Raw genomic sequence first — 27120 nt, 5'->3', positions numbered from 1 at the left:
TGGTGCGGGGCTGGCTGTGACCCACGGCTCCCCTCATCCTGGTGTGGGGCTGGGTGTGACCCACGTCTGGTCCCATAGCCCCCCCCACTGACTCAGCCCCAGTGGCTGGGCGGTTTAGGGACCGTCCCAAGGGCAGGAGCCGGGTGAGTCACCGCAGAGCCTAGCAGACATTGCCGCCCGTCTTCCCCCCTCTCGCCGCCCGCGGTACCCATCAGGAAGGAGGGGGAGCCCCAGGGCCTCACGGCTGGGGGAGGGGGACTGCTGCATCCCCCCTGGTGGATTCTCTCTGGGGCAGGCCACTAACCCCCTCGCAGGCCTGGGGTTCCCAGCCAAGGGGCTGAACAGCATCAGGCTCGGCTGTGGGCAGAGGGGGAGGAATGGGATGATATGGGGTCTTTCCCCTCCGGGGGGAGCAAGCTCTCATCTGGCCCCAGGGTGGGGACAGGGAGCAGGGAATGGGGCTGGGTGGCTGGGCAATTGAACCTGTCTGCCTTAGATGTCAAGACAATTTCAGTCCGGGTTTGGCCTGGGGTTACGACCCCCCGCCCCCAAGTCTCCTCAACCAGCCCCTCCGGGAACACCCTCAGCACCCCCTGGAGTACCCCTCCCTGCCTCGCCAGCAAGGGGGTTTCTAGCCACAGCTGCTTCAAGGGAGGTGGCTGCAGAGCCATCGCTATGGTGATGACAACCCCCCTGCTCCTGCACGGCCCCCATCCCACCCTGCTGTCATGGGACTAGGGGCCATCAAAGGGCCCTGGGCAGCCACACAGAGGAGGGGTCAGGGGCTGGATGGGAGACTGAGCAGCAAACTCCAAACTGGGGGGCCCAGCGGGAGGGGGGGGGGCGCTGGGCCGCAGGGAGCGGGGCGGGGGCCCAGCGGGGGGGGGGCGCTGGGCCGCAGGGAGCGGGGCGGGCTGTGAATAGCGGTCGCTCTCCTCACACAGTCAGTGCCCGTACTGCACTGCAGCACTAGGGGGCGCTTTGCTCCCACATCTGCACCCAAGACCCTTTTCCCCAGGGATCCCGCTGTCCCAGCTCAGGGAATTTCAACCTTTTTTTGTTTGCGGATCCCTAAAAAATTCTGATCTGGCCCCGAGATGTGGGGGGGGGTACGGCTGGCTTAGGAGGACTGGGAATGGGCCATGGGGTCTTTCCCCTCTAGGGGGCACCGGCCCCATCTTGCCGGGGTTGGGGGAGGCGGCTGGCACAAGCAGGGGGCGGAGCTTGGTTACCAAGGGGAGGAAGGGGGGCTGCATGCTGCACCCTCCAGCAGGGGGGTCTGAGATTTGAGTGGGGGCAGGTCAGCAAAATGGCTCTTGTGGGGTTTCGTTTCCTGGAAATGGGCCCTTTGCCTGGGCGATGATTCAGCCTGTCAGTGACGCCCGGGGGGGGGCCGAGCGCCAGGGCGGGGGCAGGAAATGCTGCCGGGGCCTTGGTGATGACGGTGCCTGGCCTCACCAGCTCCTGGAAATGCCCCGTCCGCCGCCACTCACCTAACGGCACAGGCACCGAGCGCCAAGCACGTCAGCCGAAGCATGTGGGCTGCGGGTCGGGAGTGAGGGGCACCGGCAGAGCTTGAGGGGCAGGGCTGGGCTAGCAGGGGCTGCGGGTCGGGAGTGAGGGGCACCGGCAGAGCTTGGGGGGCAGGGCTGGGCTAGCCAGGGGCTGCGGGTCGGGAGTGAGGGGCACTGGCCGCCCTGCGGGATGAAACACTCGCTCCCTTGGGACAGGGCCGATCCTGGGGCGCTGGAGCTCTGGCTCCCCCTTGTGGACAGTTTTGGGAACCACAACCGGCTCCAGCTGCCATGTTAAATCCACCCACCCAGGTGCAGACTCAGAGCCCAGCCAGGCCCAGCACGCTCCCTTCCGGCCCTGCAGAGCCCCTGCCCAGCACGGAGCCCCATCCCCGGGGCCTGGCTGCGGCCTGTGCTCCTCCCGCTAACCAGCCGGGCTGGCCCCTCCAGCACGTTCCTGCCGCCAGCTAAATGCCCGCCCGGTGCCTGTTTGTACCTGGCAGGCACCAGCCCGCGGTTTCTGGCCGGCTTTTCCCCCTGAGCCCTCATTGCCTGGTTCGTGACCCTCCTGGTTCCTTTGGAGGAGCGAAGCCAAGTTTGCTCGCGCTGCCGGGCACGGTTCTTCCATCCCCGGATCCCTTCTGGGCCTGGCCCTGCACCCGCCCCTGATCTTTTGCTTTAATCTCCTTCTGCGGCATGCTGGGGCTGGTGCCTTGTCCCCCAGGAATCCTGCTGCAAGGGTGGGGGGCCTCTGGGGCAACCATCTCCCCTCCTCCCCCGCACCTGCCGAGTCTACACCATGTCCCGGCCCTAGAGCCATTTGCCCCCAGATGTGGGAGTTGCTCTTGACTTTGGTGTCACAGACTCACAGGACTCATGCTCTCTCTCGGCTCCGTACGGTCCCTGGGGGAAAGCCCCTTCAGTGCGACAGCCCTTCTTGGGGGTCCACTCTTGGGCTTAAGGCGTAGGCCCCTTTGCCTCCTGGAACCACACCCCTCTGAGCCCTCAGCACGTCTCTCATTGCGGGCCCCCTCAGGGAGTCCACTCGCTCTGGACCCCCGGCGCCTCCACTCCTAGAGGGAGCAAAGCAACCCTGGTCTCTAGCCTGCAGTGACTCTCAGCCAGCGTCACACAGGAGGTCTGCCTGCTCTCTCCTCCCAGCCCCTGCTTTTTCCTCCTCCCCTCCTTCCAGCTGCGCATCTGATATCACTGTCCCCCAAGTCCTGCCTCTGTCCTTTGTCTTCTCTCCCAGGTAAACAGGTCGCCTGGGCCTCCTTTCCTCTCAGCCTCTTCTCTCATCCGTCCTTTGTTTCCCCTCTGGCTGTTACCGGCTGGTCAGGTCACCGGGGTCCTCTCTCCGCAGCCCATTGTCCTCCCACTGGCCAGAACCGGCTGTGACTCCTGAGCTGGGCCTCCCGGTGACCAGTCTCTGGGGTGTCCATTCTCCAGGCCGTTTGCTGGTCCTCTGTAACCAGAAACTCCCTCCCCTACCACCTTGTTAAACAAGTAACACCCAGGGAAACTGAGTCCCACCCCCTCTGCATGCAAACCATTGAAAACAACAAGAAACCCACCTGCTTCGTCACACTTGGCCAGCCCCCGCCAGGGGATCAGAGGCCATTCCCGGTGCTGCCCAGCACTGCCAGCTGTGGCCGGTACATTTCCATGCCCCAGGCTGGCTGAGCGCCACCATTCCCTGTAGGGCTGCAGCTGTGAGACTGCCCTGTGGTTCCTTCTGCGAGCCCCTGGGTTTTTGTCTCTCTCAGGCTCTGGCAGCAGGGGCAGGGTCCATCTGGACCGTGACTGCAGACTGTCAATAACTCTCAGCGCAGTGGGCAAGGACACGACGGAAGCGAGTCTTGTGCCAATGTCTCAGAAGGGTAAACGGGACCCTGGGGTAATTCTAGACCAGCCAGTCTGACACTGATCCCAGCAAAGTAATAGGATGGCCGACACAGGCCTGGGCTCTCCAGCGCTAAGGGGATGACGAAATGAATCTTGCCAAGCTTTCTGGATACCTTCTTTGCCAAGTTTGGCCGATAGAGACCAGAGTGCTGAGGTGTGGGAACTTTAACAGGCCTTCGCCTTGGTGCCACATGGCATTTTGATTGAGAAGCTAGAACGATGCACAATTAACGTGGTCTACAGTAAATGGATTAGAAACAGGCGGACAGGCGTCAAGGTAAAACTGTAACCAGAGAATCGTCACCGAGTGGGTGTGTTTCCAGCAGGTCCTGTGGGGAGCGGTTCTGGGCCCTGCTATGTCACGTCTTTAGCAGTGACCTGGACAGTTTGCAGCTGACACAAATTTGGGGAAGTGGGAAATATTGAAGAGGGCAGCCAGACGCAGACTCACCGGCAGCACCTCCTGCTGGTTGTCTTGGGGAATTAGCATTCCATCCTCTGGAGCGCCCTCTTCAGGCTGGTATCTCGCCTTGCTGCTGGCTCCTGTGTCCCTCCCAGGACCCTGGTGCCCCTTTCACTGGGTGCTGCCCCCCTGGCAGTACACCACAGTTCTGGGTCTCCCCCTACCAGGGGAACCCCCCACCCACTATCCCTACCTTGCCTCAGTCATAGGCTCCTGCCAGTCACCAGCTAGCCCCTGCGCCCTGGGGCAGACTGCAGTATGAGCCACTCATCACAGGCGAGGGGGTTTGGACCTGCTGCCTCTGCCTACCCGTGGCTGCCCCTGCAACCCCCGTACCTAATAGGCCTTACCAGGCCCTCAGCCTGGGGCTTTCCTAGGCCGGAGCTCCCAGGCTCCATTGGCCTTTCCCCAGCCCTGCTCCAAACTAGGTGTCCGGCTTGGCACCTTGCAGCCAGGCCCTTCTCCCTCTACAGGCAGAGAGAGTCTCCCTGGGCTGCTGGCCCACAGCCTTTATAGAGCCAGCTGGGCCCTGATTGGGGCGTGGCCCCAGCTGAGGCTGCTTCCCCAATCAGCCCTGCTGCCTTCTACAACAGCCCTCTCCCAGGGCTGTTCTAAACCCCTCTGGGCCCGAGTGGGTGTCCACCCTGCTACAGCAGGGCACTGACACAGAGCAATCCGGGCGCAAGCGAACGATACATGTTTTAACATGGCTAAAGGTCAATGTATCCATCTGGGAATGTGGGACATCGGTCGGAGTTACGGGATTGGGGAGCCGAGCCTCTGGAAGAGATGTGGGGTAGTGGTGGAGAATCAGCTGCACAGGAGCTCCAGTGCGATGCTGCAGCCCAAAGAGCTAGTGCGGAGCAGAGGTGGTTTGACCTCTGGATTTGGCTCTGGTGCGACCACAACTGGGATCCTGGGTCCTGTTGTGGGGCCCAGCATCCAAGGAGGATGTGGGTAAATCAGAGCTGGGTCAGAGAAGAGCCATAAGAATGATTCAAAGCTTAGAAAATCTGCCCGAGAGGGACAGACCAAGGAGCTCACCCTCGCGTAACACAGAGATTGTTCGGGGTGGTCTGATCCCCATCTATCAGAACCTGGGGGACAGATCTTTAATAACAGGCTCTTCCAGCCAGCAGGGGACGGTCAAACACTATCTGGTGTTGTTGGAAATTGAAACTAGACAGATTCAGAGGGGAAATAAGGTGCCACAAGCAGCACATGGGGGAAACTGACGCATATTCGATTCTCACCCAAAGCACTAGGAGAAATTCCCACTTCCTCACAGCTTCCCCAAAGCGTGGCGCCCAGAACTGGACACAATACGCCAGCGGAGGCCTAATCAGCGAGGAGGAGAGCGTAAGAATTACTTCTCATGTCTAGCATCAGAGGGGTAGCCGTGTTAGTCTGGATCTGTAAAAGCGGCAAAGAGTCCTGGGGCACCTTATAGACTAACAGACGTATTGGAGCATAAGCTTTCGTCGGAGAATACCCACTTCGTCGGATGCATGTAGTGGAAATTTCCAGAGGCAGGTATAAATATGCAAGCCAGAATCAGGCTAGGGATAACGAGGTTAGTTCAGTCAGGGAGGATGAGGCCCTCTTCTAGCAGATGAGGTGTGAACACCAAGGGAGGAGAAACTGCTTTTGTCGTTGGCGAGCCATCCACAGTCTGTGTTTAATCCTGAGCTGATGGTGTCCAATTTTCAAATGAACTGAAGCTCAGCAGTTTCTCTTTGAAGTCTGGTCCTGACGTTTGTTTGCTGCAGGATGGCTACCTTTACATCTGCTATTGTGTGTCCAGTGAAGTGTTCTCCTACAGGTTTTTGTATATTGCCATTCCTAATATCTGATTTGTGTCCATTTATCCTTTTACGTAGGGACTGTCCGGTTTGGCCGATGTACATAGCAGACGGGCATTGCTGGCACATGATGGCGTATATTACATTGGTGGACGTGCAGGTGAATGAGCCGGTGATGGTGTGGCTGATCTGGTTAGGTCCTGTGATGGTATCGCTGGTGTAGATATGTGGGCAGAGTTGGCACTGAGGTTTGTTGCATGGATTGGGTCCTGAGTTAGAGTTACTATGGTGTGGTGTGTCATTGCTGGTGAGAATATGCTTCAGTTTGGCGGGTTGTCCATGGGCGAGGACTGGCCTGCCTCCCAAGGCCTGTGAAAGTGAGGGATCGTTGTCCAGGATGGGTTGTAGATCACGTCTCTTGTGTTGCTTACAACACTCCTGCTAATACGTCCCAGAATGGTGTTAGCTTTTTTTTGCAACAGTGTAACACTGTTGACTCATATTTAGCTTGTGATCCACTATGACCCCCAGATCCCTTTCCCCAGTACTCCTTCCTAGTCTGGCCTTGCCCGGCTGGGATTTGTGTAATTGATTGCTCCTTCCTCAGTGTCATACTTTCCACTTCCCCTTCTTGAATTTCATCCTAGGTATTGCAGACCATTGCTCCACTTTGTCCAGGTCATGCTGAATTTGGATCCAAAGTGCTTGCAACTCCTCATAGCTTGGCATCATCTGCAGACTTTATATGTTGACTCTCTGTACCACTATCCAAATCATTTGTGAAGCTATTGAATAGAACCAGAACCAGGACCGATCCCTGCGGGACCCCACTGGCTATGCCTTTCCAGCTTGACTGGGAACCACTGAGAACTACTCCTTGAGGAGCTTTTCCAACCAGTTATTCACCCACCTCCAACCCATTCTAGGTTGTATTTCGCTAGTTTGTCTATGAGACGGTCATGTGAGACACTATCAAAAGCTTTACTAAAGTCAAGTTATACCACATCTACTCTCACTGGTGCAAAGTTACATCTTATTGCCAGTCCGAATTTGTCTAGCTTCAACTTCCAGCCACTGGATCATATTCAATCTTCCTCTGCTAGACTGACAAGCCTGTTACTAAATAGCTGTTCCCCAACTTATAGACCAGGATCAAGTCACCCCTGAATCTTCTCTTTGTTCAGCTAAATAGATGGAGCTCCTGGAGTCTCTCACTCTAAGGGAGGTTTTTAACCCATTAATCGTTCTCTTGGCTCTTCTCTGACCCAACTCCAATTTATCAACATCCTTCTTGAGTTGTGGGCACCAGAGCTGGACACAGGATCCCAGCCGCAGTTGCACCAGGGCCAAATCCAGAAGTCAAATAACCTCTCTGCTCCTATTCAAAATTCCTCCATGTCTACATCCCAGGATCACATTTGCTTCTTTGCCCACGGCGTCACACTGGGAGCTCGTGTTCAGCTGATTATGCACCATGACCCCAAATCTTTTTCAGAGTCACTGCTTCCCAGGAGAGCATCCCCCTTCCTTTAAGTCCGGCCAACATCCCATATTACGAGATGGCTACATTGACCTTTAGCTGTATTAAAACACATATCGTTTGCTTGCGACCCATTTACCAAGAGATCCAGATTGCTCTGTATCAGTGCCCTGCCCTCTGCAGTATTTCCCACTCCCCCAGACTGTATCAGGGATGATTTTATGTTTCCTTCCAGGTCATTGATAAAGATAGAAAGTAGTGCAGGGCCCAGAACTGCTCCCTGCGGGACCCACTGGATACACACCCGCTCGGTGAGGATTCCCCATTTACAGTTACATGAAAGAGCCTGTTTACGTGGATCTGATACCTGGAGCATCAGCACCATGAAACAAAAGTACAAGCTGATTAAACTCTTGGAAAGCTGAAACCACCTGTTTTAAAAACAAGTGAAAATACTGTCTTGACTGAACGTTAAGTAGAGAGACAAGGGGGGTGAGGTAAATATCTTTTATTGGACTAACTTCTGCTGATGAAGAAGACAAGCTTTTGAGCTGTGTGGAGCTCTTCTTCATGTCAATATCGCTTATGCAGCTCCGTGTAGCTCGAAAGCAAGTTGGTCTAATAAAAGCTATTCCCTCACCCACCTTATCTGTCTAATATCCTGGGACCAATATGGCTACAACTACCCTGCAATAAACACTTTCATGCACGCAAGTTAAGCGCACACTTTAATGCTGTACTATTTCAAGAAGCTTTGCTGGATGGGGCCGGTTGATTTTATTAGGTCCCCTATTATGACACGTTTCCTTATTTGCCATTCAGAGCTTGTTCCACTGAGTTTGAGCCAAGAACTCCACTTTCAGTCCAGGCATCTGCGACCCCTTCAGTGTGCTGTGCTGGCCGAGGAGGGTTGGAAACTCCATTGAGACATGGAGGCCTGTGAATCACAGACTAAGCCACTCTCTGTGTTCTGGAGTAGCCCATCTTAGTTCCATCAGTTTACAGCCCATGGCCAGTCTGGGTCAGACCGATGGTCCACCTAGCCCCGTATCCTGTCTTCCGACAGTGGCCGGTGCCAGATGCTTTGGAGGGAACAGAACAGGCCAATCATCAAGTGATCCATCCCATTGTCCAATCCCAGCTTCTGCATCCTCAGCACTTAGAACCACCGTCCACTGCCCAAGCACTAAGGACCCATTTGCATCTCCTCGCAACAGAACCGAGGGTGTCTAGCTCATGGGAAGGGGTTTGAATGATTGGCAGGTCTCCAGTGGCAGCTGATTCTGGGCCCGTTCTCATGTGCGACTGGCTGAGATGTGTCCTTCCACCTCATTCAGAGATTTAGTGATAAAGGCTGTAGCAGAAGCTCCTATGGACTCAGAGCGCCATGCTTGGCAAACAGCTTTAGCTTTGCCATTGGCCAGCACAACAGTGTCGGCTGCCTCCAGGCATATACTGATTGTTCTGTGGGATGGTGGCTTTAGGTCATTCAGGACGCGCCCCCCTTTGGCAAGCAGCGACCAGGGCTGCACGGACCGGGTCTCTGCCCTCCAGAGAAGCATCGTTGATGTCGATAGCATCGGCCGCATAGCAAACAAACTTCTGTCAAGGTTCCTTCCCCACTCTGAACTCTAGGGTACAGATGTGGGGACCTGCATGAAAAACCCCCTAAGCTTATTTTTATCAGTTTAAGTTAAAACTTCCCCAGGGTACAAACTATTTTACCTTTTGCCCTTGGACTTTATTGCTGCCACCACCAAGCATCTAATAAATGTATAACAGGGAAAAAGCCCGCTTGGAAACATCTTTCCCCCCCCAAAATCCTCCCAAACCCTACATTCCCTTTCCTGGGGAAGGCTTGATAAAAATCCTCAGCAATTTGCATAGGTGAACATAGACCCAAACCCTTGGATCTTAAGAACAATGAAAAAGCAATCAGGTTCTTAAAAGAAGAATTTTAATTAAAGAAAAAGTAAAAGAATCACCTCTGTAAAATCAGGATGGTAAATACCTTACAGGGTAATCAGATTCAAAACACAGAGAATCCCTCTAGGCAAAACCTTAAGTTACAAAAAGACACAAAAACAGGACTATACATTCCATTCAGCACAGCTTATTTTATCATCCATTTAAACAAAACAGAATCTATCGCATATCTAACTAGATTGCACTTTACAGGAGTTCTAAACTGCATTCCTGCTCTGGTCCCGGCAAAAACAACACACAGACCGAGAGAGTCTTTGTTTCTCCCCCCCTCCAGCTTTGAAAGTATCTTGTCTCCTCATTGGTCATTTTGGTCAGATGCCAGCGAGGTTATCCTAGCTTCTTAACCCTTTACAGGTGGAAGGGTTCTGCCTCTGGCCAGGAGGGATTTAAAGGTGGTTAGCCTTCCTTTATATTTATGACAACTTCCATGCTGGGAAACAGGCTGGGAGGGGTGGCAGCACTGTGGCAGCAGCTTCCGAACTGTGCAGAGCTTCCTCTGCGAGGGCTGCACCCACCTTTGGGATTCCTTTGTCACGAGCACGTGGCCAGCCTGGCAAAGCTGAACACGTTGCTCTGACCTCATTGCCTGGCAGAGGGTGCGCCCAGAAGCAAAGGCTTTGGGTCCATTGCTTTCAACCACTCCCCCCACATGCCATGTCTTGAGCTACACATGGCACCTTGACTTTCACTGACTCTTGTTTCAGGTTCTCCTCACCAGCACCACCCTCCAGATGAGATTCTCGCCGCCAGCGGAGGAACATGTGCAGGCTCCCAACCGCCAGCAGTTCCAGTGTCCCCACTGACATTGAAACCGTTGTGACAAAGTATCTCCTGGAATGTTCAATCCCACATGTCCCAGTGACAGAAATACGTCCTCACTGGGCTGGGGAACAGGGCTGGCCGTCTCGTCAGCTTGGCGAGAATCCCTCACGCAAGCAATGGAAGGAACTGAACTGAAGCCCTGCTAGGAGCCTGGAATTTTCTCCTCGAGTGACAACCTACGACCGATGCAGGCACGTGGAACGGCAATGCCAGTTTCCTGCTGTAACTGTGCCAAGCCTCAGCTAGCTCCAAGCCTCGCCCGTCAGTGGCTGCCTGCCTGAGCGCACTTGGAAGCCGAAGCACGGCTGTGTCAGGGATTTTTGGTGCCCTCCCTCTTTTTCTTCACAAACGGGATGTAACAAGTCAGGTGGCTCTGCCCTTCAGCAGTTATGTGGTAATTCACACCAGCAAAACAAACACTTGTTCTGTGGTCAAAGGCGGCTGCCTTTGTTCTCTGTTCGTTGATCTCAAAGGCAATTGCAGAGTCTCTGCTTAGGGAGCATTTCTGGACAAAACCACACAGCATCTCCAGGCCATCGGTGTCACAGAACCAGACTGTCTAGTAGGGCAGACACTGGTGTCTTTTACTGGGATCGCTGCACTCACCACACGTGTTCCATCAGTTGCAGACGCGCTTGCTTTCTGTAACCAGTGGATTTTGCCTTTGTCAGCGGGTTGGGCACAGCGATTTCTGTGCCACGCAACTGGTACTGTCTGTTCTGAATGGAAGACGGACTCCGTTCTGTCAATGGTCTCGCTGCATTTGACATCATGCAGTTTCTTTCTACTGGCTGTTGCCTCCTTATTCTATGCAATCACACACGTCTTCTTTACTCAAGAAATAAAATAATGGTAAATAATGCAGTGACTGCAGGAAACTGGCATGGCTCTCTTGAGATTTACAACTGGTTCCATGGTTTACCTTCAACTGGACCCAATCCGAGTGGCATAAACCACCACCTCATCTAACTCCATCCCCATCACATCTATGTTAATTCTAGTCTAACTACAAAGCCTCGTGTACAATAAAACAAACACTAAGCATGTGAGAAAATGAGAAAATGATTTCACATATTACAGGAAAAAGAACTTTTTTCTGTGTCATGATTAACATAGTTCAAATGTTCCGAGAGGCAGATGACTAAACACTGTGAGAAGTTGCAATCACGGTGCAATAGGTGTTAAGATCATGGTGCGTGTCATCTCATTTCTGGTCTGAATAGACTGAGCAGGAGTTATGCCAAACCCTTTGATTTTGCTGACAAGTTCCCGCACACAGGGCTGACAAATCAGCCATTGCTGGTGAATGTTGGTGACCATATGTATATGCATGGGCCTAAACACCAAACATTTGTCTTGGTAACAGCCGGGTTTGAAAACAGGAGGGTCAAATGATGTTGGAAAAAGTTACCACCAAACTTTTAACTAAAACTACTTCTGGAGCCCTGGGACCCGTATTCCCACCCTACACACTATTGTAATAATCAAACCCCTTAGAGAGGTCAATTCTGAGGTTTCTGTCTAGTCTATTCGTGGTTAAAATTGTTCAGGGTGAAGTTTGGCTCTCCTGCAAGGGTTGAGCCAAACTGATGAGCCAAAGAAGTTGACAGGTGCTTGGGGCTCTCTTGCAAACCAGCGGGGCTGCTATGTCCGCAGTGGGGTGACTCAAGGTGACATGCTTTGGCCATTGAACTTGAACAGCACTCGCATGGCATGAGTTTGAGCCTGGCCCTGTGCAGTGTCCAGAGAATGTGTCTTGGGTATAACCCTTGAATTCCGCAGGAGCGCCTTCAGGAAGCTTTGCCCTTTGACCCGAGTTTCTGGAATAAAAGGCGATATTTCAACGACTCCAAAATCCACCTCGGACCCTGATTCTCCTTCACAAACACTGACTAAGAAAGCACCCAGGAGCCAGCAAAGAGAAGATGAAAGACTTGGGAAGCAGTCTGGTCACAGTTCCGGTCGCCCTGTCTCAACAAAGCTGCAGAAGAACTGGAAACATTGCAGGGAAGGGCAATGAAAATGATGGGGGGGGATGAAACAGCTTCCATAGGAGGCAAAATTAAAAAGACTGGGACTGTTTAGCTTAGAAAAGAGACAACTCAGGGGGGATATGATAGAGGTCTACAAAGCATCACTGGTGTGGAGAAAGTGACTAGGGAGGTGTTGTTTATCCCTTCACAGATCACAAGAACTAGGGGTCCCCTGATGAAATTGACAGGCAGCAGATTTAAAACAAACAAAAGGAAATAGTTCACACAAAATACAGTCAACTTTTGGAACTCGCTGCCAGGGGATGTTGTATGTACGTGAAACAGCGATTAGGTGAAGAGGGTAAAGGCCTAAGTGCATTTAACGTGTTGTATATAAACAATTGACTTGTTGGCATAGTGGTTAGTGGTAATTCACACCAGCTAATGATGTGTGATGAGACCTTTGATGACCCTTTCAGGAGGGAGCGCAAAGGCAGCCTTCTTGGTGTGCTAAAGATCCTGTTACTGTGTTTTTGGGATGTCCCTGACTTGAAGACAGGGCACTGAAAGCACAAGCAGGGCAAACCAGGGAAGCGCTTGTCCAGTGATAAGATTAGTAGCTTTGTTGTTGCTAATAGGCAGAGAGACACGTTCCCTGCTCCGGCGTGTAATGGGGAATTTGGTCATGACTATTGCTCTGTGACGAATCGGAGGAGGGGATGGGGATAAACACAGGGCATCGCTCTGGGTAGGGAAAGAAAGACTCCAGGCTTGACGTAATACAGCCTTTGGCTTGCGAAGGTGTTGCCGCCCCGTGGGTCGGGCCCCCCAACAAGGCCTGCCAACAGCCCCTTCTTACAAGGGACGTCCCTTGTTTCTTCGTCGCTGTACAACAAGATCGGAGCAGCCCGGAATCCCCCGGGCGAACGTGTTAATTAATAACAATGCTGATATTGGGAGGGGGTAGGGGAAACAAGCCCCTGTTTTTAAATGCAATGTTGGCAGCCCCACCCCGATGGACAAAGCAGCTGGGACCTGGCCTGGGCCTGTGATTTGAAATTGGAATTAGCAGCGGATTTTGTTTTCTCCCAAACCGGGGATAGAACCCAGGAGTCCGGGCTCCCAGCCCCGCTCTGCTCTAACCACTAGACCCCCCTCAAAAAAAAAAAAGCCGGGAAAGGAACCCAGGAGTCCGTCTCCCAGCTGAGGTCCAGCTGACCTCTAACCCCTTGCCAGCCTTGACCCTCGCCCCGGGGCATGCTGGGAGTTGTAGTCCCCATCCCCAGTAGCGAAAACCGGTTCTGCCCGGGATCCCCGCCTGGCACCATCCTGAGCCTCGCGCTCGTGGGGACCGACGAGCCCAGAGGGACAGCGGGGAGCGTGCCCTGCCCAGTCCCGCCAGAGAATGAGACTACAGCTCCCAGAATGCACCGCGGCAGGATGGCGGCTCGCCCTATTGTATCGTGAAGGAGGACTACGGCCCCCAACATGCACCGCGGGCCGGAACCGATCTCGGGACTACAACGCCCGGCATGCAGCAAGCCAGGCGCATGCGCTAGGCCGCGCTCAGGAGGTCGAGTAAGTGCTTCGGTGGGGGCAGACAGGCCCCCTGTCCCCAGTGGGGGGGCGCTCCCCGGGCTCCCCGTCCGCAGTGCGGGGGGCCTCTTGGGGGGGGCTCCACACGGGGGCGCTCTAGGCTCCCGGTCCCCAGAAGGGGAGGCTGCACGGGGGGGGGGTGCTCTGGGCTCCTCAGTGGGGCGAGGGGTGTGTGGACCCCTAGGCTGACCCCATTGTTCCTCCCCCCAGCTGCCCGTGGGGCCGGGGCCGGCATGAACCTGGAGCGGGTCCCCAACGAGGAGAAGCTCAACCTGTGCCGGAAATACTACCTGGGTGAGTCGGTGGGCAGCGCCCACGACACCAGGCTGCAGGTTGCAGGGGGAGATGGTGCGTGGGGGCCCCTGTAGTGGGGGGGGCAGATGGGGTGCTGGGTTGGGGAGTTGTGGGGGGAAGGAGGAGGAGGAGAGGGGGCACCAGGCAGGGAGGGTGGGGAGGAGAGAGGGCGTGGTGGGTGCCCAGGTACTGGGATGGGGGGTAGAGGAGGGGGCACTGGGCAGGCAGGGTGGGAGGAGAGGGGGCGTGGTGGTTGCGCAGGTACCGGGATGCGGGGGAGAGGAGGGCAGGCAGGGTGGGAGGAGAGGGGGCGTGGTGGGTGCCTGGATGCAGGGGAGTGGAGGAGGCACTGGGCAGGCAGGGTGGGAGGAGAGGGGGCGTGGTGGTTGCGCAGGTACTGGGATGTGGGGGAGAGGAGGGCAGGCAGGGTGGGGAGGAGAGGTGATGTGGCAAGTGCCCGAGTGCTGGAGTGGGAATTGTAGGTTGGGGAGCAGGGAGTAGAGGAGCAGCGGGTATAGATGGGAGCCACCCAGCGGGCCATGTTTTTCCGGCAGCCTTGGGGCTGCCTGCCATGTGACCCCTATGCTGGTGCCTGGAGTGCTGTGAGCTCCTAGTGGCAGTGCTCTGACTGGCAGCCTGCCAGAGCAGGATGGGGTGGGGGTCAACTTCCCCTGGGGCCTGACCCCTCTCTGCTGCCCTCTCCCCAGGCGGCTTTGCCCTTCTGCCCTTTCTCTGGCTGGTCAATGTGCTGTGGTTCTGCCGCGAGGCCTTCCTGGCACCCGCCTACACCGAGCAGCCGCAGATCAAGAGTTGTGAGTGGGGCAGAGCCTGCTGAGGGGTGGAGGGGGGGGCTGGGGCTGGGCACAGAGCTGCAGTGGGCTGGGGCGGGTATGACTCTGTGATGGGAGCAGTGCCAAGGGTATCGGGGGCAGGGAAAGGGTAGTGGGAGCTGAGCTTGGGGGCAGGCACCAGGGGCATGACAGGTGGTTCCTGGGAGGGCAGGAGGGGGTATTGGGTGTAGACCGTGGGGGCAAGAGGAGGGCATTGGGGTGCAGCTAGCGGGTATGGAAGACAGTGCCCAGTTGACTGGGAGAGGGTATTGGGAGCTGAGCTAGGGGACAGGGCCCTGGGGGGCTATTGGGGCAGGAGGGAGCGGCCATCAGGGCAGGACCTACATGTGGCGGGCACCACACTCAGCCCTCCGTCTCTTTCAGATGTCCAGCGCTCAGCCATGGGGCTGCTGTTCTGGGTGATCGTGCTGACCACATGGGTCACCATCTTCCAGACACACCGGGCCCGATGGGGCGAGCTGGGCGACTACCTGTCCTTCACCATCCCACTGGGCATCCCCTGATGGCACCCGGTGTGCTCAGAGGGCATCCAGGGGGCGCCCTCCAGCTGGGACCAGGGGGGGTCAAGTCCCTGCCCCTCCTGCTAGAGCTGCCGTTCCTGGCTGGGGGTGCTGGTCCTCCGTGTACCCAGTTCTGCCCCGTGATCCCACCTGGGCTGTGCCCCCCACTCCAGGAGAATCAATAAAGCTGAGGCCTGTTTCACCCTGTCCCGCTGGCTCTGCAGCTGTGTGTGGAGTGAGTTCCTGGGGGAGAGGTGTGTAGGGGCCCAGAGAGGCCAGCGGGGACAAGGAAGTACACTTCAGTGATTCAAGCCACCTGAAGTGGGGGGAAGAACAGCATGTGAGGAAAGGGGGCACCCCCAACGCGATAATCTTGGCTCCTGCCTTTCCTGGGGGCACGTGCACATTCCCTGCAGGGGTGGAGAGCAGAGAGGTGTCATGTAACTACGCCTGGGCGAGAACCAGAGCTACTGCTGCACAGCTATGTGGTGGAATGGACCAGGGGTGGGGGCAGCGAGTGCTGGGACACAGTGACCCCTGGGGAAGTTTAGCTGTGGAACAACCATACATAACGCCACACGGGAACGACTCCCTTAGAGCTGAGATGCAGCCACATCTGCAGGGCAGCTGGGGAACAGCCACACAGAACACCACATGGCTCGCCCAGCCCTGAGATACAGCCACCTCTTGGGTGGGATTGCTGGGGAACAACCACACAAAACACTGCACAGGGACGGCTCACCCAGTGCTGAGATGCAGCCACCTCTGGGGAGCAGCCGTACAGTGACATTCCAAAGGCAGCTGAGCGCACTCTGTACAATCATAACTGCAGGGGGCAGGAAAGAACCCTCGGCTTGCTCGTGATAATGAAGGATCCCTCCGCCATCAAGCCTCTTATGAAAGGCAGGGCTGTAAGCTAGGAGAGGAGGGGGCAGATGCTCCTGTCATCTCCATGCCTGGCTTCAATAGGAGGAAAATGATTATTTATGGCAGCTTGGAGCCCTGGGCGTGGAGCAGGGGGGCAGGGAGAGAGAGTGAGGGTAGGATGTGGCCAGGAATGGGCGGGCAGGGAGAAACAACTGAGATGTTGACACATTAATGCCATGCTGAAGCCTGGGCCCCAGAAGGGAACTGGGGCAGGCCGTGACACTGGATATAGACTGGCAGGGGTTTGATTGTCTGAGGTAAACGTGGATTTCACTGTGGCTGGTGCCCAAGTGTCTCCATCCTTGAGAATTGCCTGCTACAGCTCAGCCGCACAATGAAAATGCAAGTGGCTCAAGTGGAGCTCAGGTGACATACGGGTGTGTTTTGGCTGGGGATGTTCCCTGGGGTGTTGGAACGGGGTTAAAGCTGGCCCGTTAAACAATGGTCTGATCCTCCCATTGTGTGACATCCTCCCCCCCCCCCCAATTTCTCACAACTGTGACTATTTAAATCAATAGAAGTGGGTGGGGAGGCTTAAACCCCTTAATTTTGTGCCACTGTGAAAATTTAAGTTGCTAAAAATCTTTAAAAATGCTTAAAGCTAAACCCTAATATTATCTGCCAAAATGATCAAAAATCAGAATCGGATTCTTCCGGCTTGCTTAGGACCAGCAGAACCCCAGGGCCCAGCCCTCGTGACAGAGCAGGGGTTGAAGGGTACATGGTGTTCAGAAGTGATGGAAGTAAAGGTAAGCGTTGGGGGGTAGCATTGTACCCGCACTTGACAAGAGTTTATTTTTGTTTTATGATTTCGATGGATAAGATCAGTTTCTTTTAAGCTTTTTTTTAATTCAGATTTTTGATTTACATTTTTCCAGTTGCATGAGCTTAGGGGGTTTCACCATTCTCTATGTTCATCAATTTAAATTTCCAATTTGTCCCTGTTTTCACTATTCAGGGGTAGTCTGCCTGTAAACTGTGATTATCGTGGATGGAAATATTTTTTGTCAGTGTGTCTGCAGTGACACCCCCGTTTACCGATAATAATCTAATCCTGCCAAGCCTAGTTGTACAGCAGTAATGTAGAGACTGTAGAGGAATCAGAAGTGGCAGCGTGGATAAAACAGAAGCAATGTGAGTCAGAGATCACATTGGGAAGGATCACAAGAGAGAGAGTCTAGCGGGGTAGTGTCAGGGGTCTGCTATAGACACACACACCTTCCCCCTGCGGTCAGATATTTATGTGGATTGAGATCCCTAATATTAGAGAGAAATACATCTGTGGATGGTGTCATTATGGGAGGCTCCAGCACCTCCTCCCCCCCCCCCCCCCCCCCGGCTTGGCGAATAAAGTGTAAAGTACTTCACTTAGGAAGGAGAAATCACACCTCCAAAACGGGCAGTAACTGGTGAGCGGGACATACTGTGGAACAGGCTGCTGGGGGAAGCATATCACTAATGTAAGGGGGCAGCAGGGGGATGCAGCTGCAAAGCAAGCCAAGCTCGTTCTGGGCTGTGTTAATGGGTATGTCGGATGTGAGACACAGGAGGTCGCTGGCCCACACTGCTCGGCCCTGGTGAGGCCTTGGCAGGAGTTCTAGGTCCAGGTCTGGGTGTGGCACTTTGGGAAAGATGGGGACATGTTGCAGTGAGTCCAGACAGCAGCAGCAAAACTGATCCAAGGGTTAGAAAACCTGACCTGGGAGGAAAGGTTAAAAACCTGGGCATGTTTAGTCTTGAGACAAGACAACTGAGCGGGGACCTGAGAACAGTTCAGCCGCATGCAGGGCTGCCACAGAGAGGCTGGGGATAGTTGTTCTCTGTGGCCGGAGGCAGGAGAAGCAGCACTGGGCTTAACCTGCAGCCAGGGAGAGGGAGGGTAGATATTAGTAACCACTTGCTAGCTCCCAAGGGAGTTCAGCTCTGGACTCTGTGTCCAAGGGAGCTCGTGGGATCCCCGCCACTGGAGGTTTCTAAGCCCAGGCTGGACAAACCCCTATCAGGGCTGCTCTAGGGTTACTTGGCCCCACCTCAGCGCAGGGGGCTGCACTAGCTGCCCTCTAAGGTCCCTCCCAGCCCTGCATCTCTCTGATTCCCAGTCAGGCCGGTGACGGAATCCCTCTAACCGTAGGGCCCAGGATTTTCTGGCAGTGGCAGCCAGCAGATTTCCTCAGCAAAACCCCCCTGGCTGGATCCACGGCACCCAAGTCCTGCAGGCAGGGGCCCCCAAGATCATCACATTCCCTCTTGAGTCTTGATGCTGCAGAGCTGCCAGGAAAGGAGCTCTGGGATTCACAAACTAGGTGTAACCTGGCTGGCTGGGCCTGGCCTGAGCCCACAAAGAGGGGCTGGGGGTTTGACCGCTTGGCCTGATTTGGAGCAGGGATTGGCCTCTGTCTTTCCCCTCCATGGGGAACTCCTAATATTCTGGCCCATGTCCCTGCTGCTCCATGTTGGTCATAGAGCCATTGGGCTGGAGGGAGAAGGACTCTATGTCTGGGCTTGCAAGGAGCTGGGTTTTATCAGTACATGTCACTTGTGCGGGATGCACATGAGCCCACCCGGTGAGATCTCCCTTGCCCATCAGCACACAGAGAGGCAGCACCAGCAGACCGCAGCCTGGGACCAGTGCCGCGGCTGAAGACGCCTTACGTGTCTCTTTAGATGGGATGAGACCATTTTGTGTTTTAACGCTTTAACCAGCTTTAGCCTTTCCAATCTCAACAGTGCCTGTTGTTGACTATTGGCTGACCCCGCATGCTGTTGTCTGATCTCCCCCCCACCCCCCGCAATTTCCTGCCATGCTCAAAGTGCCCCTGGATACACCTTGCAAAGATGACACTGAGCGCTGTAATTGTGCACAGCTGGGACCGTGCCCACTGCTGCAAATGCTGAAAAACGCAACATTGCTCTTGTCTCTGATGGATTTGGCCAGGGCTGGCTCTGCCCTAGGGAAGCAGCTGCTCTGGGTTAGGGAGCGCAGCACTGCCCCCCACCCCGCTCGCCGGAGCTAGTAGCTCTAGGGGGCAAGGGTCTCGCACCAGCCGCTGGGTGAAAGAAGCCGAGTTGCCCTAGGGAAGCGTGGCAGGTTGGCAACCAGGGGTGTTGCCCTGACTCCGAGCAGGGCGGGGTGTTGTGCCCCTTGGCTCTGGCTGGAGTCTCATTTATTTAATCTCTTCATTAACGAGCTTGACCCAGCATGGGCGGGTGAAACCTGCTGATGGTGGGAGGGGGAAATTGGGCAACCGGGAGCGGGATCAGCCCTGGGTGACCTTGCCTATGGGAGGGGCAGACAGGGGATGTGACATTGTGAAAAAGCAAGGGCATGGCATAGGGCCCCTGGTAGGATTGACAGGGGCTTGTCAGTCGGAGGGAATACGCACACAAAGCCCACAGCCAGCCCCTGGTGCTGTGTCAACAGCCAGCATGCTGCCAGCGCCCATCAGGCTTGGCATTTCCAGCAGCGGTAGAGCCGGGTTAGTGCTGCTGGCCAAGGGGCAGCTCAGAGCCCAGCTCTGATCTGTTCCCCCCCTGTTCTGGCCCCGGGGGTTCACACTGGACCCAGGTACAGCGAGGGGCTGAGCCCAGGCGCAGAGAGTCCATCTCATGTGGCTTGTTCGGCTGGGCACACAGAGACCTCTCATAGAATCATAGAATACCAGGGTTGGAAGGGACCTCAGGAGGTCATCTACTCCAACCCCCTGATCAAAGCAGGACCAACCCCAACTAAACCATCCCAGCCAGGGCTTTGTCAAACCGGGCCTTAAAAACCTCAAAGGAAGGAGATTCCCCCACCTCCCTAGGTAACGCATTCCAGTGCTTCACCACCCTCCTAGTGAAAAAGTTTTTCGTAAAAACTCTCCCCCCACAATGCACACATGTCCTTGGCAACAATCCGCTCACATGCTCCCTGATGGCACCTTCTCCCCGCGCACACGCTACACACAACAATACGCACACGTGTCCATGCCATTAACCCACCCACCCGTTCCCCAATGGCATCTTCTCCCCACACACACGACAATACGCACACATGTCCATGCCAACACACCACCACACACGCTTCCCGATGGTATCTCCCCCACCCTCCGCACACAATATACCCCCCAATACGCACACACATCTCCACGCAAACATACCAACCCCCTGGCGGTGCACACACACAGGCCCACACACCCTCTGGCTGATGCATGCACACGTGTCCCTGCACACGCATGGATCCGGTGGCAGTTGTCAATTTCCACTCCTCTATTTTGGGTGCTAATTATATCGCTGCCCAGCTGGGAGCCCAGCCTTGGCTCAGCCTCAGCCCCCTGCTTGGAACCAGCCAGCCGCGGGGAGGGCTTGGGATAGTCCCCCTTCACCGCCCCCAGCCCAGGAAAGACCCCCCCCACTCCAGGGAGTGGGCGTGAGCTTGGCCACTCCCCGCTGTGCCCTGTCTGCTGTGGGCCACCCCAATCTGCAGCGAGCACATTCTGCAGCCACTGCCAGGCAGCAGCCAGGCTGACATGGCCTGCAGCCAGCACTGAGTCACGGGCCCCAGTTTACCTGCTGACGTCCCCAAAGCCCCTTCCAGGGGCCTCGCCCAGCTCCCAGTCACAGGGCTGAACAGGCCCAGGCTAAGGCCCCCCCCAGCCCTGGAGAGCTCAAGTACAGCCTGGCAACAGGACCCCTGCAGGGTCACTCAGCATTGGTAGAACCCAGGCACCCTGGCTCCCAACCCCCTGCTCTAACCACTAGCACCTGCCCCAGGGATAGAACCCAGGAATCCTGGCTCACAGCCCCCCCAAATCTAGCCATTAGACCCCACTCCCTTCCCAAAGCTGGGGTTAGCACCCAGAGGCATCTAGTCTAGAGGACGAGCCCTGGCCCTAAGGGGACGCGGCGGGTGGGGTGTTTCTGGGGCAAGAGGCACCAGGACCCAGCCTACTCCCCAGGCCCAGCTGCTCAGACAGGTCCTGGGCATCAGGCCAGCACTAATTACAGGGCCCCACTGGCTCCTGCGTTCAGAACAGGTGAGACAAGCAGCCCAGCCCTGGCACATCAAAGTGGGAACAGGGTGTAACATCCTGCTCCTCACTGAAAGCGGTCTCACTGCTCCCCGGGCCAGAGTTCTCTGCCCTACGCAGCCCACACGGCTGAGTCCCGGCTGCTCTGCCTACAGCGGGCAGCGTGTCAGCACCAGGTGAGCCATCCCCATGCGGTGTTATGTGCGGCTGTTCCCCAACTGCTCCAGCCCAGGGGTGGCTACATCTCCACACCCATCGAGCTGTCCCTGAGCAGTGTTGCTATGCAGCTGTTCCCCAGCTGCCCTGGCCCAGAGGTGGCTATTTATGTGCAGCTCCCCCTCCCCCCCCAGATGTCGGTGTCTGAGCACCAGGCCCCTGCTCTGAGGGGGTTAAACCCATGAGACAGACATTGCAACACTGATTTTTTAAGTGAAACTTCCCAGCCCCTAGGTCAATTTTTATGGTCCAGGTTTGAGCTGAGTTAGTTCAGCTGTTTTGCATTAGGGAGATAAACACCCTTTCCTTGCCAGAATGTAATGCTAGAAAGGCGGAGCCAGGACGCCTGGGTTCTCCCCCTGGCTAGGGGAGGGAAGTCTGGGGGGTTAGAACAATGAGGGCTGGGAACCAGGACACCTGGGTTCTCTCCCTGACTCTGGGAGGGGAATGGGGTCTGGTGGGTTAGAGCAGCAGGAGCTGGGAGTCCAGTCAGGATGCCTAGGTTCTCTCCCCAGCTCTCGTCTCCTGTGCCCAGCCTGCACTGTCTCCCTGCTCACAGGATCAGCCTGTCACTGAAGGGCCTTTGTGTGTCAGCCGCTGACGCCCCCTGTGCCCATGACCAGGGGGCAAGTCAGCAGGATGGAGCTTTTTGGTGGTTATTGCGCTGCTATGGGGGGGCTGGCTGCAGGGGGCCGGGGGGAGGGAAATCCACCCAGGCCTGGGGGGCTCCAGAGGCTGGGCAGGGGGATCGCTGCAGCTGGTGTTTTCAATTCTGCTGTGACTCCTTGCCTGCGGCTTGGCTGTGCGTGTATCTGGCTGTCTGGGTTTGCAGCTGTTTCAGGGCTCAGGCTGTTGCTGTTCTGTGTCTCACTGTGTTTGCGGCTGTGTGTGTCTGGATGTGTCTGCATCTGTTGTGAGGTGTGGGCTGTGGCAGTTCTGTCTCGTGTTTGCAGCTGTGCGTGTCTGGCTGTGGGTATGGTTGTGTGTCTGGCTGTGTTTGCGGCTATGCATGTGTTTGTGGCTGTTTGCGGTTGTTGTGGGGCTCAGGCTGCGGCTGGGTTGGTGTTTGGGGTGTCTCTAGCCGTGTCTGGGCTGCGAGCCAGGTGGCATGCATGTCTGGCTGTGGCTCTGTAGCTGGGTTCATTTCTTCGGCAGGCGCCATGCCGGGGGCATCGGGCAGTGTGCGGGATTTGTCGTGGTGTGCCCCTGCATGGGGTTTTGTGGCTGCCTTTGCTGGATTGTTCCCTCCAGGGGGTGGGGGTTTGTGCTTCGGAGAATGTTGTGTGTTCACCAGGTGAGTGTTCGTGTCTCTGAAGTCCAATACAGTCAAACCACAGTATTCAGGCCGGGCTCAGACCCACAACACTCGTTACACAGAGACCACCAGCTGGGAAGGGACCAGAGCTTGCACTCCTTAGAGGGGAAAGGCCCCATTCCCTGCCCCCCTTAGCCAGCCAGTCTCCTGCCCTGGGCTGGATTGAACTCGTGCCCCTAGAGGGGAAAGGCCCCAATCCCCACCCCCCTGAGCCAGCCAGGCCCCCCACCCCCCTCCCTATGTGCGGCAGGCGTGCACTTTAGCCACAGTCCCTTGGCGGATGCTTGACACATGGGCTAATCCCTGATATAGTAACATGAGCACATTTGTCCTCAGGCTTTGGGCACCAAATCCCTGGGACAGAGAGACTTAAAGAGACCCCCTGCTTTAACCCCCAGCCCCCACTGCCCTCTCAGAGCTGGGGAGAGGACCCAGGAGTCCTGGCTCCCAGCCCCCTGCACCTCCCCCGCTCCAAGCACTACACACAATGTTTTTGCTTATCCAACCCAGCTAGGGACACTGCTGCTCTGAGCTTCCCCACAGCAGTGCCCAGCTGAGTACCCTGCCACTGTGAGCTTCCCTGCAACGGTGTCCGGCCTGACAGGACCTCAGCGCTGCAAGCTTCCCCGTGGCAGTGCCCAGGCTCTGCGAGCTTCCCCATGGCAGCATCCAGCCAGACAGGACCCCGCGGGGCAGGGCAATCTTCTGGGCAATGCTCCTTTGTTCTGTGCCCAGCTGGCCCAGCCTGGCTCCATGTCTGGGGCGCAGCTCCCTGAATGGGATCGGAGAGGATGGGAAACCAGTGCGCCCGTGTGCCTGGGGTTGGGGCAGGGCGCAGGTGCCAGATACGCACCCCATCCCACTATCTGTCCGTCCGTCCCCATTCCCCTGCCCCTCCCCAGCACACACCGGATGCAGCGCCTTCCCTGGGCAGTGGCCCACAAACGTGTGGGGTGAGTGCTTGCAGGGCTGGGAGGAGGGGGAGGGGAGCCGAATCCTGGTGGGGTGGGGGTCGGGGGGCACAGTCTGTGTTGTGTCTGGCAGCCGGCCTCTCAGAGGGGCTGACATGGGGGTGGGGATGCACAGAGTAGGGCTCAGCCCCTCCAGCAGGGACAGAGGGGTATACACACACACACGTGCAGTTTGTGTGTGTGGTGTCTATCCATCCCCCAGCTGGAGGGGCTGAGCTGTCTGTCTGTGCTCACAGCTTCCCCCCCCCCCCCCGATCCGCCCCGTGGAACTCCTCCTCCCCCCAGGATCCAGGCCTGCGACCTGTCCCAGACTCGGTCTGTCTCTGGTGACAGTCGGCTGGGGACGTGGGGGTTGCCCACCCTGTCCATCTGTCCACATCAGTGCAGGTCGGTCCGTCCGTCTGTGCTGGTCTCGCCTGGCCCCGCAGGCCTGGCAGGCAGCCCGGCCCTCCCCTTGGCCCGGTGCCCGGCCATCCCTCCTCGCCCAGGCTTCTAGCGCCTTCCACGCCCGTGGGATATAAGGCCCCGACGGAGGGCGGGCGCAGACGGACGCCCCGACCCAGCTGCCATGGACGTCGCCATCCAGCATCCTTGGCTGCGCCGGCCTCTGGGCCCTGGCTTTGGCCCCTTCCTCACCAACCGCCTCTTCGACCAGCGCTTCGGCGAGGGGCTGCTGGAGAGCGACCTGGCAGCCCTCTGCCCTGCCGCCGGCCACGGCCCCCTCTACGCCCACCCCCCTGGTGTGGTCCTGCCCGACACCGGCCTCTCTGAGGTGGGTCAGGGGTGGGTGCCCCTCGTTGCCCCTAATCCCTGCTTCCCCTCCCTGCTCCCAGTCCCCACACCCCCTCACTGCCCCAAATCACTGCTCCCCCAATCCCTGCACCCCCACTGCCCCAATCCATGCACCCCAATCCCTGCTTTCCCTCACTGCACCCTAAAAACCTGTACCCTCTGCTGCCGCAATCCCTGCATCCCTCGCTGCACCCCAAATCCCTGCACCCCCACTGCCTCAAATCCCTGCACTCCCCCATCCCTGCCCCCCTCACTGCCCACTGAATCCCTTCCCCCACTCCTTGCCCCACGCTCACTGCACCCGAAAACTCCTGCCCCTTCACTGCCCCCCAAATCCCAGCATCACCCTCATTGTGCCCAATCCCTGTATCCCCAATCTCTGCACCCCCTGACTGCCCCAAAAATCTCTGCATCACCCTCACTGCTCCCCACATCCCTGCTACCCCCCCTTGCTTCACCCCCTGGATCTGTGCATGGTCTCCACCCTTTCTGTACAGTCGCACCCAGGCCCCACCCACTGCTGGCCCCCCAGAGCCACGTGGGCCCCCACCCACCCACCCACCCATTAATGTCCACCACTGTCTCTGCTCCCCTAACTCCATAATCCACACCCCTTCTGTACCTCCCTGCATCCCCATTCCCTGCTGCCCCCCTCTCTCTGCACCCTTAAATCCAGGTGTTCCCTGTGCTCACTGTACCCCCAGATCCATGCATGGCCCGCATCCTCTCTGCACCCCTGAATTCTGCTCTGCCAGGCCCCATACCCCAAATACCAGAGAGTCTCACCCCAGTGCCACGAGCTTCCCCAGGGCTGTGCTGGAAGTGGAGGGCTGCGGGGACTGCTGCTGTACACAGCCATATTGGGGTGTGAGTGCCTCCCACCCCTTGGGGCACCGGTGAGCAGGAGAGGGGTGATGGGGGGGTGGCACGGAAGCAGAGGCTGCCCTATTATGGTAACATTCCTGTGCTGTGCGGCGCCTGCTGCCAGCTGGTTGGGCTGCTGGCCATGGGGTGGGGGGGGGGGAGCAGCTAGCTCCCCCCAACTTTGGACCCCATTATTCCACCCTCCCCCAGGCTCTGCGTCCCTCACCGCACCAGCATCTGCAGGGCCCGGCAGGGGCAGCACTCAGAGGGGTGGGACTCCAGCACTGCGAGTCCCCCTCCCCCGGCAGTGCCTAGCCCTGTGAGCTTCCCCCCCACAGTGCCCAGCCCTGTGAGCTTCCCCCCTGGCAGTGCCCAGACCTGGCCCCCGGCACTGTAAGTTTCCCCCAGCTCCCCAAGTCTGTGAGCTTCTCTCTGACAGTGCCCAGGACCAGTGCTGCAAGCTTCCCCCTGACAGTGCCCAGCCCCCGCAAGCTCTCCCCTATCCCGCAGTGTACAGCCCTGGAACCTGGTGATGTGAGCTTCCCTCTGGCAGTGTGCAGTCCCAACCTGCAGTGATGTGAGTTTCCCCGTCAGTGCCCAGCCCTGGAGCTGTGAACTTCCCTCCAGTGGTGCCCAGCCCCAGGTGCTGCAAGCTTCCCTGTGGCAGTGCCCAGCCCCAGCCCCGAAAGCTTCTCCCTGGCAGTGCCTGGCCCCCAGCCCTGCAACCTTCCCTCTGACAGTGCCCAGCCCCAGTGAGCTTCCCCCCAGCAGTGCCCTCACCCGCTGGTCTGCCCCCACAGATGACACTGGACAAGGACCGGTTCTCAGTGCTGCTGGATGTGAAGCATTTCTCGCCCGAGGAGCTGAGCGTGAAGGTGGTGGGTGACTACGTGGAGGTGCACGCCAAGCATGAGGAGCGTCCGGTACGGCCCCCCCAGCCCAGGGTGCCCCCCTCAGACCTCCTCCCCCCCACACTGACACCTTCTCTCTTGCCCCCAGGATGAGCACGGCTACATCTCCCGTGAGTTCCACCGGCGCTACGGGCTGCCCCGGGGTGTGGACCCCGCCACCATCACCTCAGCCCTCTCGCCCGACGGCATCCTCTCCATCACGGCGCCCACCAAACCAGAGGGCAAGGCCCAGGAGCGCACCGTCCCCATCACCTGCCAGCAGAGCCCTGCCATCACTGGGAAATAGGGGGGGCAAGGATCTGCCTCTACACCCCCTCCACCAGAGCCAGGGGGTCCCCCTCTCACCACTAGGGACACCCCCTGCCCTGGTGGGCGTCACCCTCCCCCAGCGCCTTGGGACAGCAGAATTTCAGGGGGTCCCCCTTTCCAGGCCAGGGGGAGCAGAGAGCTGGGATTTGCTCCTGCCCCTTCTCTCCCTCCCCCAACCAGCTGCTTTGCAGGATTTTTTCTTATCTACGGCTGGTGCTGTATGAAGCCGGGAGCTCGGCCAATAAACTCCACCCGCCTGCTGGACCGGTGCCTCCCTGTGGTTGTTTTTGGGGGCCGCTGCTGGGGGGGGATTTCATCCAGGGGTGCTGCCTGGGAGGAGGGTGGGGGTAAGTTACAGTGCATGGTGGGAGTTGTGTGCAGGGGCTGGTCTGTGCTTGTCAGGGAAGGGGAGGACAGGCATGGTGGTCAGGATAAACAGGGTTGTTTAGCAGTGGGGGCAGGTGCTACGAAGCAGAGAGGATGTGTTGGGGTGCACCTGTTTGAGGTTATAGGGCAGAATGCCCCTGGTGCCCAGGGCTGGGCGTGGTGGGCGGGAGCCCCTGGTGCCCAGGGCTGGGCGTGGCGGGCGGCTGTTTGGAGTTGTGTGTCAGAGCATAACA

At 57.2% G+C, this 27120-nt stretch overlaps 2 protein-coding genes and 1 long non-coding RNA gene across 8 annotated transcripts; all 3 read left to right on the top strand.

The window, feature by feature from the left end:
• Window positions 1-1430: 1430 nt before the first annotated feature.
• LOC119564258 lies at window positions 1431-12325 on the top strand. The gene is made up of 3 exons (XR_005223061.2): window positions 1431-3696; window positions 5763-5844; window positions 9855-12325. It is a non-coding gene; the product is annotated as an uncharacterized LOC119564258 (long non-coding RNA).
• Window positions 12326-13152: 827 nt separating this feature from the next.
• On the top strand, window positions 13153-15393 carry PSENEN (presenilin enhancer, gamma-secretase subunit). Of its 5 annotated transcripts, none has more exons than XM_037883431.2 (4): window positions 13153-13523; window positions 13752-13835; window positions 14543-14647; window positions 15050-15393. In XM_037883431.2, the coding sequence occupies exons 2-4, from the start codon at window positions 13775-13777 to the stop codon at window positions 15187-15189; spliced, it is 306 nt and encodes a 101-aa protein (XP_037739359.1). In that variant the 5' UTR covers window positions 13153-13523; window positions 13752-13774; the 3' UTR covers window positions 15190-15393. The 5 variants fall into 5 exon arrangements, with proteins under 5 accessions (XP_037739359.1, XP_043391195.1, XP_037739357.1 ...); XM_037883429.2 differs by having other exon boundaries at window positions 13375-13523; window positions 13752-13889; XM_043535260.1 differs by lacking the exon at window positions 14543-14647 and having other exon boundaries at window positions 13286-13523.
• A 7206-nt stretch (window positions 15394-22599) lies between these two features.
• On the top strand, window positions 22600-26764 carry HSPB6 (heat shock protein family B (small) member 6). Of its 2 annotated transcripts, none has more exons than XM_043535261.1 (3): window positions 22600-22632; window positions 26081-26203; window positions 26280-26764. In XM_043535261.1, exons 1-3 carry the CDS (start codon window positions 22615-22617, stop codon window positions 26475-26477), a joined length of 339 nt encoding a protein of 112 aa, XP_043391196.1. In that variant the 5' UTR covers window positions 22600-22614; the 3' UTR covers window positions 26478-26764. The 2 variants fall into 2 exon arrangements, with proteins under 2 accessions (XP_043391196.1, XP_037738872.1); XM_037882944.2 differs by lacking the exon at window positions 22600-22632 and adding an exon at window positions 23807-24396.
• Window positions 26765-27120: the final 356 nt, after the last annotated feature.

The sequence above is a fragment of the Chelonia mydas genome, chromosome 24 (assembly GCF_015237465.2).
Source record: "Chelonia mydas isolate rCheMyd1 chromosome 24, rCheMyd1.pri.v2, whole genome shotgun sequence".
Classification (NCBI taxonomy): domain Eukaryota; kingdom Metazoa; phylum Chordata; order Testudines; family Cheloniidae; genus Chelonia; species Chelonia mydas.
This window is presented reverse-complemented; position numbering and strand designations above follow the sequence as displayed.